Raw genomic sequence first — 14199 nt, 5'->3', positions numbered from 1 at the left:
TAAGAACAGGCCGATATGGTAGAAAACACACCCGTAAGAACAGGCCGACATGGTAGAAAACACCCCCGTAAGAACAGGCCGACATGGTAGAAAACACACCCGTAAGAACAGGCCGACATGGTAGAAAACACCCCCGTAAGAACAGGCCGACATGGTAGAAAACACACCCGTAAGAACAGGCCGACATGGTAGAAAACACACCCGTAAGAACAGGCCGACATGGTAGAAAACACACCCGTAAGAACAGGCCGACATGGTAGAAAACACCCCCGTAAGAACAGGCCGACATGGTAGAAAACACACCCGTAAGAACAGGCCGACATGGTAGAAAACACCCCCGTAAGAACAGGCCGACATGGTAGAAAACACACCCGTAAGAACAGGCCGACATGGTAGAAAACACCCCCGTAAGAACAGGCCGACATGGTAGAATAAACCCCCGTAAGAACAGGCCGACATGGTAGAAAACACACCCGTAAGAACAGGCCGACATGGTAGAAAACACCCCCGTAAGAACAGGTCGACATGGTAGAATAAACCCCCGTAAGAACAGGCCGACATGGTAGAATAAACCCCTGTAAGAACAGGCCGACATGGTAGAATAAACCCCTGTAAGAACAGGTCGACATGGTATAATAAACCCCTGTAAGAACAGGCCGACATGGTATAATAAACCCCCGTAAGAACAGGCCGACATGGTAGAAAACACCCCTGTAAGAACAGGTCGACATGGTAGAATAAACCCCTGTAAGAACAGGTCGACATGGTAGAAAACACACCCGTAAGAACAGGCCGACATGGTAGAAAACACCCCCGTAAGAACAGGCCGACATGGTAGAATAAACCCCCGTAAGAACAGGCCGACATGGTAGAAAACACACCCGTAAGAACAGGCCGACATGGTAGAAAACACCCCCGTAAGAACAGGCCGACATGGTAGAATAAACGCCTGTAAGAACAGGCCGACATGGTAGAAAACACACCCGTAAGAACAGGCCGACATGGTAGAAAACACCCCCGTAAGAACAGGCCGACATGGTAGAATAAACCCCGTAAGAACAGGCCGACATGGTAGAAAACACACCCGTAAGAACAGGCCGACATGGTAGAAAACACCCCCGTAAGAACAGGTCGACATGGTAGAATAAACCCCCGTAAGAACAGGCCGACATGGTAGAATAAACCCCTGTAAGAACAGGCCGACATGGTAGAATAAACCCCTGTAAGAACAGGCCGACATGGTATAATAAACCCCTGTAAGAACAGGCCGACATGGTATAATAAACCCCCGTAAGAACAGGCCGACATGGTAGAAAACACCCCTGTAAGAACAGGTCGACATGGTAGAATAAACCCCTGTAAGAACAGGTCGACATGGTAGAAAACACCCCTGTAAGAACAGGTCGACATGGTAGAATAAACCCCCGTAAGAACAGGCCGACATGGTAGAAAACACCCCCGTAAGAACAGGTCGACATGGTAGAATAAACCCCTGTAAGAACAGGTCGACATGGTAGAATAAACCCCTGTAAGAACAGGTCGACATGGTAGAATAAACCCCCGTAAGAACAGGCCGACATGGTAGAATAAACCCCTGTAAGAACAGGCCGACATGGTAGAATAAACCCCGTAAGAACAGGCCGACATGGTAGAAAACACCCCCGTAAGAACAGGCCGACATGGTAGAAAACACCCCCGTAAGAACAGGCCGACATGGTAGAAAACACCCCTGTAAGAACAGGCCGACATGGTAAAATAAACCCCCGTAAGAACAGGCCGACATGGTAGAAAACACCCCCGTAAGAACAGGCCGACATGGTAGAATAAACCCCCGTAAGAACAGGCCGACATGGTAGAAAACACACCCGTAAGAACAGGCCGACATGGTAAAATAAACCCCCGTAAGAACAGGCCGACATGGTAGAAAACACCCCCGTAAGAACAGGCCGACATGGTAGAATAAACCCCTGTAAGAACAGGCCGACATGGTAAAATAAACCCCCGTAAGAACAGGCCGACATGGTAGAAAACACCCCCGTAAGAACAGGCCGACATGGTAGAATAAACCCCCGTAAGAACAGGCCGACATGGTAGAAAACACACCCGTAAGAACAGGTCGACATGGTAGAATAAACCCCTGTAAGAACAGGCCGACATGGTAAAATAAACCCCGTAAGAACAGGCCGACATGGTAGAAAACACCCCGTAAGAACAGGCCGACATGGTAGAATAAACCCCGTAAGAACAGGCCGACATGGTAGAAAACACCCCCGTAAGAACAGGCCGACATGGTAGAAAACACCCCCGTAAGAACAGGCCGACATGGTAGAATAAACCCCCGTAAGAACAGGCCGACATGGTAGAATAAACCCCCGTAAGAACAGGCCGACATGGTAGAAAACACCCCCGTAAGAACAGGCCGACATGGTAGAAAACACCCCCGTAAGAACAGGTCGACATGGTAGAATAAACCCCTGTAAGAACAGGCCGACATGGTAAAATAAACCCCGTAAGAACAGGCCGACATGTAGAAAACACCCCCGTAAGAACAGGCCGACATGGTAGAATAAACCCCCGTAAGAACAGGCCGACATGGTAGAAAACACACCCGTAAGAACAGGCCGACATGGTAGAATAAACCCCGTAAGAACAGGCCGACATGGTAGAATAAACCCCTGTAAGAACAGGCCGACATGGTATAATAAACCCCTGTAAGAACAGGCCGACATGGTAGAAAACACCCCTGTAAGAACAGGTCGACATGGTAGAATAAACCCCTGTAAGAACAGGTCGACATGGTAGAAAACACCCCTGTAAGAACAGGTCGACATGGTAGAATAAACCCCCGTAAGAACAGGTCGACATGGTAGAATAAACCCCCGTAAAAACAGGCCGACATGGTAGAATAAACCCCCGTAAGAACAGGCCGACATGGTAGAATAAACCCCTGTAAGAACAGGCCGACATGGTAGAAAACACCCCAGTAAGAACAGTGAACAGTGAAGGATCTGTGCAGGATTTCACCACAACATTAGACTATATATGGATAACAGGCTACATTAGACTATATATGGATAACAGGCTACATTAGACTATATATGGATAACAGGCTACATTAGACTATATATGGATAACAGGCTACATTAGACTATATATGGATAACAGGCTACATTAGACTATATATGGATAACAGGCTACATTAGACTATATATGGATAACAGGCTACATTAGACTATATATGGATAACATGCTACATTAGACTATACAGTATATGGACAGCAGCAGTCAATACAGCAGACTATGGTGATGATGATACTGATTCCTCTGCTAACTAATGCTACTACCAGTACTGTACACAAGGGTCAACAGTGTAACATAATATGATAGTGGCATGTTGTACTACAGACATCAGTGTTTGTGTGATTAAATGTGACTTTTTCAAGTAGACAGTGTTGTGTTTCACCATTTTATCTGATGTATTGTCAGTTTGTAATGTTGTTATTAGCCCAACATTATTGAGGACATTATTATTAGGATGGTGCAGTAATGTGGAGATGCCAGTAGGAGGAGCTCTAGTCTAGAACATTGGAACCTTCAGTACCAGGTTGATGCAGCTGATGAGGAATGTAAATTGAATGTGTTTGTAGAATATTATGAATGACATCATGGAACTGACCAAATGTAAATGGAACTTTGACCTGTTCCAAGTAGAACTCAGAGGGACAAGACAACACATTCTAAGATATTATAAACATTCCATATAGAACAGTCAACATATTGTTAACATGGTTCTGTATTCAAATAAAAGTGGATTTGGGGAACATTTTGTCCATTATAGAAATGTAGGGCCCATTTTAATACAGTAACCTCCCTTCTCTGACATGCTGTTCTGGTCCTCATGCATGTTAATGTCTTAAAGAGGAAGGAAAGGACAGTTCTGTATCAGCTACTTGTGTCCTGACTACATAAATATGTATCAACCACAGAACTGACACTTAATGTCATTTCCCACTCAATACCAGACAGTTAACTCACTGTACAAGACTCTCCCCTTCACTTCACACTGTAAGTACTCTTGACAATATCTTGAAATATAGTTTTTTGTTTCTTTGTTTTTAGTAATATATACATAAGTCATATACTTGAAGGTAATGTATCATTTTACTCCTTGTTATGTTTTGAGCTGTGTTTTGGTTGTTACATCAGGGTCAGTATTCATAAAGTGTCTCAGTGTAGGAGTGTTGATCTACATAGTGATGAGATGATTAACCAGGGTAAAAAAGACATGCAGACAAACATTGTAATACTGCAGTGTGTGTGTGTGTGGGGGGGGGGATTTGTACATTGCTAGACATGACGGCCTTGTTGACCTGATAGCCAGCGAGCTGAGACCAGTAGTCTCACCAACAGCACACATGCATAAACATTCTTGTGTAAAAGGGGTCACCTTGTTGGCGCTGGAGAAGATGGCTGACGTTTATTTTTTACAGGCACAAGTGTAGAGAGTCAGGAGGCAGTTGCAGGTTTAGAACTACTGAAATGTCATAAAATAATAAAGTACTCAGGAAATAGCAGGACAACAAGCAACATTTACCAAATTTGCCAAAGCGAAGGCTGGGCTGTCTGTCTGTCTGTCTGTCTGTCTGTCTGTCTGTCTGTCTGTCTGTGTGTGTGCATGTTTGTGAGTCACTTGCTGTTTATCCTCACAGCTTGGAGGTAGCTCCTATCATTGAACCTTGTGGTCAGAAATATGTGTTTACAGTACTACAGATTTATTCAATAAGTGATTGTTGTTGTTTATAATGATGATGACTGTTGTATACATAAGGAAATTATTTTTGCATCATACATCATGTCAGGTTAAATAGACAGATGTAGACAGACATGCAACTCGTCACACACATTACATACTGACAGTATTCACATAGACAACCATATAGCACAATACAACAGAACACAATATGAGCCTGGTTCATTTTCAGTAATGAGGCCCTGTACCCCATTTACAGTTTCTACTTCAATGTATCAGGTGGAGTTATTCACCAGCTATAGAGTGAGTTGTTGTTTATGTTTCTAAGACTGCAGGGTGGGAGATGCAACAATGGCCTTGAGAACAGCAGGAAGTGTGTTGGTGTTCTTTCTCTGGTCTGTAGCAGGTATGGTCTCATTCTTATGTTTTAGTTGCTCTATGTATCAATCTACAGACATTTCTAAAAGGATAAGAATCATAATGTTGTTCTGGTGTGTTCTGTTAGGAGTCTCCACTTCACTTTTAAATAGTTATCTTTCACACCTCACTGAGTGACCCTTATCTGTGGTTTCCATCCACACTCAACTCAGCAACTATGGCAACAAAGTGTGGACAAACCTTATTGTCAGTGTGAGCCAAAAGACCTTGACTTCATTCTGATTCCCTTTTGTTGTGTGACTGTGTTTCAGTGATTCTGGGTCAGAATAGCAGGATTGTGACCTACACCAAGAAACGTTTCTGTACCTTGAAGGGGTCAACAGTGGATCTATCCTGCTCTTACACATATCCCAGAGGTCATACAGTCACAGCAACAACATGGTATAAATGGAAGAGTTTGACCTGGACTCACATCCAAGATAAATATGAGGATCGTATAGAGTACCGTGGGAATAAGGAGAATGACTGCACCCTGAGAATCACAGACCTGAGAGAGGAGGATTCAGCATCATATTACTTCTCATTTTCAACAGGCTCATGGACATCTGGCTCAGTTGTCACTCTCTCTGTCACAGGTTCTGTAATCTGACATAAAGAGAACAGTTACCACTTCTAATGATGTATTACATTTTCAATGAGAACTTGGAATGGTGCTGACTGACAGATGTTCTCCATTGTTGTTTCGTAACTACAGATCTAAAGGTGACTGGGGGAACAAGAGGGGAGTATTGGACGACACTGACCTGTATCACCACCTGTACTCTGCCTGACAACCCCACCTACATCTGGTACAAGAACGGACACAAAGTAAAGGAGGACACTTCCAGCCTGGACTCAGACTCCTTTAGTGATGCAGACAGTTACTCCTGTGCTGTAAAAGGCCGTGAGGATCTCCTCTCTCCTGCAGTGTGTAAGTGTGGATTCAACTCAATATTCTAGTATAACTTTTCAAGTGTAATTATTCTGTCTAATAAACAGTCCTCATAGATAACACTTAGCATAACAGTAACACAGGATGGCAGAACTATATTGGATTACTGATGCTCACGATCCCACTGAGTAAATCATGCATTCTTATCATTATATTTCAGGTGTTCAGGGTCAGAGCTGCTACAGAGTGACTTACACCAAGAGGACAATCTGTGTCTTGAAGAGGTCAACAGTGGATATATCCTGTACTTATATAAGTGGTGATGATACAGTCAAATCATCACTCTGGTTTAGTCCTAAACAGAGTGACAGCTGGAGGGATGAGTTGATCCCTGAGGACCTAACCACAGACCCAGGGTATGCAGGTCGTGTGGAGTATGTTGGAGAGAAGGAGAGAGGTCGCTCCACCCTGAGAATCACAGATCTGAGAGAGGAGGACTCTGCTCAGTACAAGTTCATATTCAACACACAGACATCAAGATGGGGACACAGCTTCCCTGGAACAACTCTGACTGTCACAGGTAACACTGGATCATGTTAATACATACAGGATCATGTTAATACATACATTTCTATTAGATGTTTCATTATACATGTTTTATCCATAATACACTATTGGTTTAATGATGTTATTGTCATTGACTCTGTATTCAGACCTGCAGGTGAAGGTGACTCCTGCCACAGAGGCAGGGAAGAGGACACTGACCTGTATCACCACCTGTACTCTGCCTGACAACCCCACCTACATCTGGTACAAGAACAGACACAAAGTAAAGGAGGACACTTCCAGCCTGGACTCAGACTCCTTTAGTGATGCAGACAGTTACTCCTGTGCTGTAAAAGGCCATGAGGATCTCCTCTCTCCTGCAGTGTGTGAGTGTGGACTTTTACATACAACATTTGTTTCAGGTTGTCAGACAATCATTATTTAATTTGCTGTGAATGTGACATCCACTTCTGCTTTAGTTCTGTATGCTTTGCCACGCAGTGTTGAATGGGCTTCAAGATATATAATCAAATTCATGAAAATGCAGTCAATGGATGGATTTACTTTAATGTTGTGGAAGCTCATGTCTTTTTAGTTCCAGTTGTTGTTGATAGTACATTTTCAATGGACTCCCCCATGAGTGTCTTTCAGAGCCCACTGGTCTCATTTTTGTCTTTGTCAGTGACTCTTTTATTAATTCCCATTTGTGTTTTGGTTACATTTGAGGTTTTCTTGCTGGGGAACGTAACAGCATAAGTGTATCCAGTAGATATTGTAATTAAGCATTTTATAAAGGTGTTATATTGTCTTGTATTTCAGGTCAGAAGTGTTGGAGTGTGACTTACACCCATCAGAAGATCTGTGCTTTGAAGGGGACAACAGTGGACATTTCCTGCTCTTACACATATCCCAGTAATCATGAGATCAAACAAGCTTTCTGGTTTACTAAATGGTCTGGTCTGGAGGCTGAAGATCTGAGCTCAGTGCCAGGGTATGAGGGTCATATAGAGTACCTTGGGGATAAGGAGAGTGACTGTACCCTGAGAATCACAGACCTGAGATTGAGTGACTCTGCCGGGTACATGTTCAGATTCATAACATCTGGAGGAAAGTTTCATGGCTCACCTGTCTCTCTGACTGTCACAGGTAATCTGTCACTCATCTCACATCTATGACACATATCTAGATAGCTGTAATGTGAGTGTGGTATTGTATGTATGCTAATGCATATGATGTGTGTGCTTCAGTGTTTGCTGTGATTTTAGCTGTGCTTTTGTATGTAAGCTAATCAGAATGTTGTGTTTTAATCTGATTAAATTGGTTCTATTAAACCCAGGACTTCCTGGGAAACAGTGGAAAATATTCCGGAGTTGACTATCCTGACTAAATCCTTCAAATTCATTAAATGAATGACTGTAATGACCTTATGAAGGGCAGCTATACAGACACAAAGGAGGAGAATAATGATGTGGTTCCTTTTACTCCAGATGTTGTGTTGGAGATGGATCCTACATCTGTGTCAGAGGGGGAGAGAGTCACACTGAGATGTAGAACCAACTGTACACTGGACCCCATCACAGTCTACAGTTGGTATAAGAATGGACAGTCTCTACCAAACAGCAACACCTCCTCTCCTGTCTATATCCTGTTCTCAGTCAGCAGTGAGGATACAGGCAGATACTCCTGTTCTGTAGAAGGACATGAGGATCTCCCCTCTGATGAAGAGACTCTCACTGTCACATGTAAGTACATTGGGTTTAACCCTTTAGTTTGGTATATTAACATTGTAGTGACAGATATTGGCTCCACATGATACTTGAATAGAGCATCTTCAATAAGAGGATGGAGCTAAAAGTCAGTGTGTGGAAAAGTACATTTGTGGAAAGTTTGTGTAATATTTTTTACCTGATCAAATTTAAATTATTTTTAAATCCACTGTATTATACATCAGATGGACCAAGGAACACCTCAGTGTCAGTCAGTCCCTCTGGTGAAATAGTGGAGGGCAGTTCAGTGACTCTGACCTGCAGCAGTGATGCCAACCCACCTGTGGACAAATACACCTGGTACAAGAAGAACGTAGCCTCACCAAAGGCATCAGGACAGAGTTACAACATCACTAACATCATCTCTGAGGACAGAGGAGAATATTACTGTGAGGCCCAGAATGGAAGAGGATCTAATAACTCTACAGCTCTGATGATCATTGTAGCAGGTAAAGTTCCATCTTCAATACAAAACTACATGTTTCAAGCTAATTTCAATCATTATGTTTTGGCTTATTACACCTTAGTTTATAACTATAAATTGGGTTATAAGATCCCTTAACAAGTATTGCATTACTGTCCTGTATTATAGTTTATTTTTAGTTTATTATATAATGCCATGTACTCATATCATCCATCTTTTATTATAGTGAAACAAACCTCAGTTCTGACTGCAGCTGTAGGAATCATAGTGGTTGTTCTGGTTCTCATCCTCTGTCTCTCTGGACTCATGTGGTTCAGGTAAGTTTAAATGCATCTTTTTATTTTGTTCATTATTTAAATGTAGCCCTCTGATTTGTTGTTAACTTCATTAATTTATTAATTTATTTATTCATTCTTAATGTGCAAAACAGGAAGAAGGCCTCCAAATCCACCTCTGACACAAGAGACACAGCAGACGTTGGACAGGTGAGCCTGTTGGAATCAGAAGGAGACTGTGATTAATGTGAATGGCTTTGTGGAACATTTCCACTCCTCATGTTGTCTGTCCTCTCTCTCCATCAGGGAGACTCTAGTCCAGTGTATGACAACATCTCAAACATGGCCATGACCTCTACTGCAGCACAGACAGCTGACACAGACAACCAGGATGATGTTCACTACGCCAGCGTCCACTTCTCTGGCTCCAAAAACCAGGAAGTGCCTCTGTACTCCACCGTCCAAGTGCCTCAGCCCCAGAAAGAGGATGAGGATGTCCAGTACGCTGCTGTGAATTTCAACCTCCCCAGTGCTGCCACCTGGTGAGCATATTCTGAATTAAGGTCATTCATATGCTGCAGTTTATTGTAGGAGATGTCATCAATGAGCAAAACAGTTGACCCTTAGTGAACACTATGAAGCCAAACTATGAACCCAACAATGGACATCTCAGGACAGTTACTATGACATGTCTATAATGAGGGAGAGATGTGATGATGGTTTTGAGGAACTGTTCTTCTGTTCCAAATGGCACCCTATTCCCTATTTAGTGCACTACTTTAGACAGACCCCTATAGGGTGCCACCATTTGGGACGCTGTCTTTGTTTCATTTTTGTTTCTCTGCTTCAGACCCTCAGCAACACAAGCAGCTGAGGAGGACTCCTCTGTTCTCTACAGTACAGTCAACAAACCCTGAACCAAGAAGACCTGAACACAACAAACCCTGAACCAAGAAGACCTGAACACAACAAACCCAGAACCAAGAAGACCTGAACACAACAAACCCAGAACCAAGAAGACCTGAACACAACAAACCCAGAACCAAGAAGACCTGAACACAACAAACCCAGAACCAAGAAGACCTGAACACAACAAACCCAGAACCAAGAAGACCTGAACACAACAAACCCAGAACCAAGAAGACCTGAACACAACAAACCCAGAACCAAGAAGACCTGAACACATCAAACCCAGAACCAAGAAGACCTGAAAACAACAAACCCAGAACCAAGAAGACCTGAACACAACAAACCCAGAACCAAGAAGACCTGAACACAACAAACCCAGAAAGAAGAAGACCTGAACACAACAAGTTTGACAAAAACCTTGTATATCTGGACCTGTATATCTAAACTAAGTGATATAATGCCTGTGGAGGTGTGGAATATTGACCATTATAAACTGGGTGGTTTGAGCCCTGAATGCTGATTAGCTGACAGGCGTGGTATACCAGACCGTATACCATGGGTATTAACATTTGTATTTACTGGTCTAAGTACATTGGTAACCAGTTTAAAACAAGGAACCTCGGGGTTTGTGGTGCATCCAAGCACTCCGCGTTGCATTGTGCATAAGAACAGCCCTTAGCGGTAGTATATTGGCCATATACCACACCTCCTCAGACCTTATTGCTTCAGTTTATAATGGCAACAAGGTACTTCAGGGGTTTGTGGTATATGACCAACATACTGTTCCACGGCTTATTTTAAACTGGTTGACAACATAAATAGAACAGTAAACAAGTCTTTTTACGTCATACCCGTGGTATATTGTCTGATATACAGTATAGACTTCTGAAATGCTGTTTCAGCCAATCAGCATCCAGGGCCAAAACTACCCAGTTTATAATAGTATTTAATAATATATGCCATCGAGTAGACACTTTTATCCAAGTCATTAGTCATGTTTGAAAACACTTTTCGTATGGGAAGTCCCAGCAGGAATTGAACCCATGCACCATGCTGTACCAACTGAGCCACAGGACTCTGAAACAATGATGAATGTGGACCTTAATAAGGGACCTTAACATTTTTTATATATATTTTACGTTGAAAAATATTGTATTTCTGGGGTAGGCAACCTTGAGTTCCATTTATATCTTACAGTGCATTCGGAAAGTATTCAGACCCCTTGACTTTTTCCACATGTTGTGATGTTTCTAACTTTTGCTCAAATTGATGAAATAGTTCTCTCCTCATCAATCAACACACTAAACTCATAATGCTAAAGCAAAAAATGTTTTTAGACAATTTTGCAAATGAATAAATACAAAAAAACTGCAATATCACATTTACATAAGTTTTCAGACCCTTTAATCAGTACTTTGTCAAAGCACCTTTGGCAGCGATTACAGCCTCGAGTCTTCTTGGGTATGACGCTACAAGCGTGGCACACCTGTATTTGGGGAATTTCTCCCATTCTTATCGCCAGATCCTCTCAAGCTTGGTCGTGTTGGATGGGGAGCGTCGCTGAACAGATATTTCCAGGTCTCTCCAGGGATGTTCGATCAGGTTCAAGTCCGGGCTCTGGCTGGGCCACTCAAGGACATTGAGATTTCTCCCGAAGCAACTCCTGCTTTGTCTTGGCTGTGTGCTTAGGGTCCTTGTCCTATTGGAAGGTTGAACCTTCACCCCAGTCTGAGGCCCTGAGCCCTCTGGAGCTGGTTTTCGTCAAGGATCTCTCTGTACTTTTCTCCATTCATCTTTCCCTCGATCCTGACTAGTCTCCAAGTCCCTGCCGCTGAAAAATATCCCCACAGCATGATGCTGCCAACACCATGCTTTAACATAGGGATGGTGCCAGGTTTCCTCCAGGCGCGATGCTTGGCATTCAGGTTTCATCAGACCAGATAATCTTGTTTCTCATGGTCTGAGAGTCTTTAGTTGCCTTTTGGCAACCTCCAAGCAGGTTTTCATGTGCCATTGGCTTCTGCTTCTGTCTGGCCACTCTACCATAAAGGCCTGATTGGTGGAGTGCTGCAGAGATGGCTGTCCTTCTTGAAGTCTCTCTCATCTCCACAGAGGAACTCTGGAGTTCTGTCAGAGTGAACATTGGGTTCTTGGTCACCTCGCTGACCAAGGCCCTTCTCCCTCGATTGATCAGTTTGGCCAGGCGGCCAGCTCTAGGAAGAGTCTTGGTGGTTCCAAACGTCTTCTATTTAAGAATGATGGAGGCCACTGTTTTCTTGGACATTAAAAAATACAGAAATGTTTTGGTACCCTTCCCCAGATCTGTGCCTCAGCACAATCCTGTCTCGGAGTTCTAGAGACAAATCCTTCGACCTCATTATTTTTGCTCTGACATGCACTGCAAACTGTGGGACCTTGTAGACAGGTGTGTGCCTTTCCAAATCATGTCCAATTAATTTAATTTACTACAGGTGGACTCCAATCAACTTGTAGAAACATCTCAAGGATGATTAATAGAAACAGGATGCAGCTGAGTTCAATTTCGAGTCTCAAATCAAAAGGTCTGAACACTTATCTAAATAATGTATTTCTGTTTTTTAGTTTTAATACATTTGAAAACCTTTCTAAAAACCTGTTTTTGTTTTGCCATTATGGGGACAGTGTGGTATATTTTTATTTAATCTATTTTAGAATAAGGCTGTAACATATCAACATTTGAAAAAAGTCAAGGGGTCTGAATACTTTCCCAATGCATTGTATATAATTCTATCTTTTTTATGTTATGTTTCTGAAACAATCATCAAACTTGTGAGACTTTTGCCTCAACGTCCAGGAAAGAGTTCTGCTTGATGCAATGTTTCTTATTGCTTTTATCAAATTTTCTTTTTTGTAAACTGTGTTGTTACATTTTTAAAAATAGACTTTTAAGAATGAACTTCATTGTCATTGTTTTTACCTTGTTATAACAGAATCTTCAGTGGAGAGAAAGTGAAACGCTTTCAAAATCACACCTCTTGTACTTTACAGTACATACAGTAACTACAAATAAGACATTTACATTAGTTTGTATAGCAATAGTGGTTCATTCATCTTCATCATTATTATCATGTCGGTACAAAAACTACACAGACACTTTCAGAAGGAGCAATGTCCAGCACCTAGACACACAACCAGTTACATTACATATTATTCATTGTCATTTCTAAAACACACAACATGACATAACATCTATGTTTGGAGTGTGGAGGGTAATTCAGTCAGTGATGGCATTCCAATCCAGAACACTGAGAGATAGAACATTCTGGAATGTTGATGATTGACAATAATATATCTGACAGTTAACAAGTTCAGACCAGGCAGTGAGATTATTGCCTGATATAAGAATGACAGTCCACCATTTTGTCCAACTGGTAGTAAGAGAATGACGGTCCACCATTTTGTCCAACTGGTAGTTAGAGAATGACAGTCCACCATTTTGTCCAACTGGTAGTTAGAGAATGACAGTCCACCATTTTGTCCAACTGGTAGTTAGAGAATAACAGTCCACCATTTTGTCCAACTGGTAGTTAGAGAATGACAGTCCACCATTTTGTCCAACTGGTAGTAAGAGAATGACAGTCCACCATTTTGTCCAACTGGTAGTTAGAGAATACATTACATCACTGTTAAGTATACTGTATGTTTACGCACATTAAAATATCCTGTTAGCCATACATAGTCTAATGTAGCCTGTTATCCATAGTTGAATGTAGCATGTTATCCATATATAGTCTAATGTAGCCTGTTATCCATAATCTAATGTAGCATGTTATCCATATATAGTCTAATGTAGCCTGTTATCCATATATAGTCTAATGTAGCCTGTTATCCATATATAGTCTAATGTAGCCTGTTATCCATATATAGTCTAATGTAGCCTGTTATCCATATATAGTCTAAAGTAGCCTGTTATCCATATATAGTCTAATGTAGCCTGTTATCCATATATAGTCTAAAGTAGCCTGTTATCCATATATAGTCTAAAGTAGCCTGTTATCCATATATAGTCTAATGTAGCCTGTTATCCATAGTCTAATGTAGCATGTTATCCATATATAGTCTAATGTAGCCTGTTATCCATATATAGTCTAATGTAGCCTGTTATCCATAGTCTAATGTAGCATGTTATCCATATATAGTCTAATGTAGCCTGTTATCCATATATAGTCTAAAGTAGCCTG

At 42.0% G+C, this 14199-nt stretch overlaps 1 protein-coding gene across 1 annotated transcript; it reads left to right on the top strand.

Annotated features, from left to right (window-relative positions):
* Positions 1–4025: 4025 nt before the first annotated feature.
* LOC135528827 (B-cell receptor CD22-like) lies at positions 4026–10134 on the top strand. The gene is made up of 13 exons (XM_064957883.1): positions 4026–4065; positions 5079–5156; positions 5440–5763; positions 5883–6098; positions 6280–6639; positions 6773–6991; positions 7425–7751; positions 8093–8347; positions 8557–8820; positions 9022–9112; positions 9226–9280; positions 9377–9612; positions 9921–10134. Coding segments are annotated over exons 2-13 (2403 nt in total). The 5' UTR covers positions 4026–4065; positions 5079–5101; the 3' UTR covers positions 9922–10134.
* The last annotated feature ends 4065 nt before the right edge of the window (positions 10135–14199 follow it).

This window comes from Oncorhynchus masou, unplaced genomic scaffold (assembly GCF_036934945.1).
Source record: "Oncorhynchus masou masou isolate Uvic2021 unplaced genomic scaffold, UVic_Omas_1.1 unplaced_scaffold_1043, whole genome shotgun sequence".
Classification (NCBI taxonomy): Eukaryota; Metazoa; Chordata; class Actinopteri; order Salmoniformes; family Salmonidae; genus Oncorhynchus; species Oncorhynchus masou.
The sequence above is the reverse complement of the archived record's forward strand: the minus strand, read 5'-3'. Positions and strand labels throughout refer to the sequence as shown.

Bases quoted from the DNA above. Each gene is read 5' to 3' on its own strand.
- LOC135528827 (XM_064957883.1), top strand. From the start codon at position 5,102: ATGGCCTTGAGAACAGCAGGAAGTGTGTTGGTGTTCTTTCTCTGGTCT. The intron at 5,764-5,882 runs GTTCTGTAATCT...TCGTAACTACAG, and splicing joins TGTCACTCTCTCTGTCACAG to ATCTAAAGGTGACTGGGGGA. The intron at 8,821-9,021 runs GTAAAGTTCCAT...CTTTTATTATAG, and splicing joins TCTGATGATCATTGTAGCAG to TGAAACAAACCTCAGTTCTG.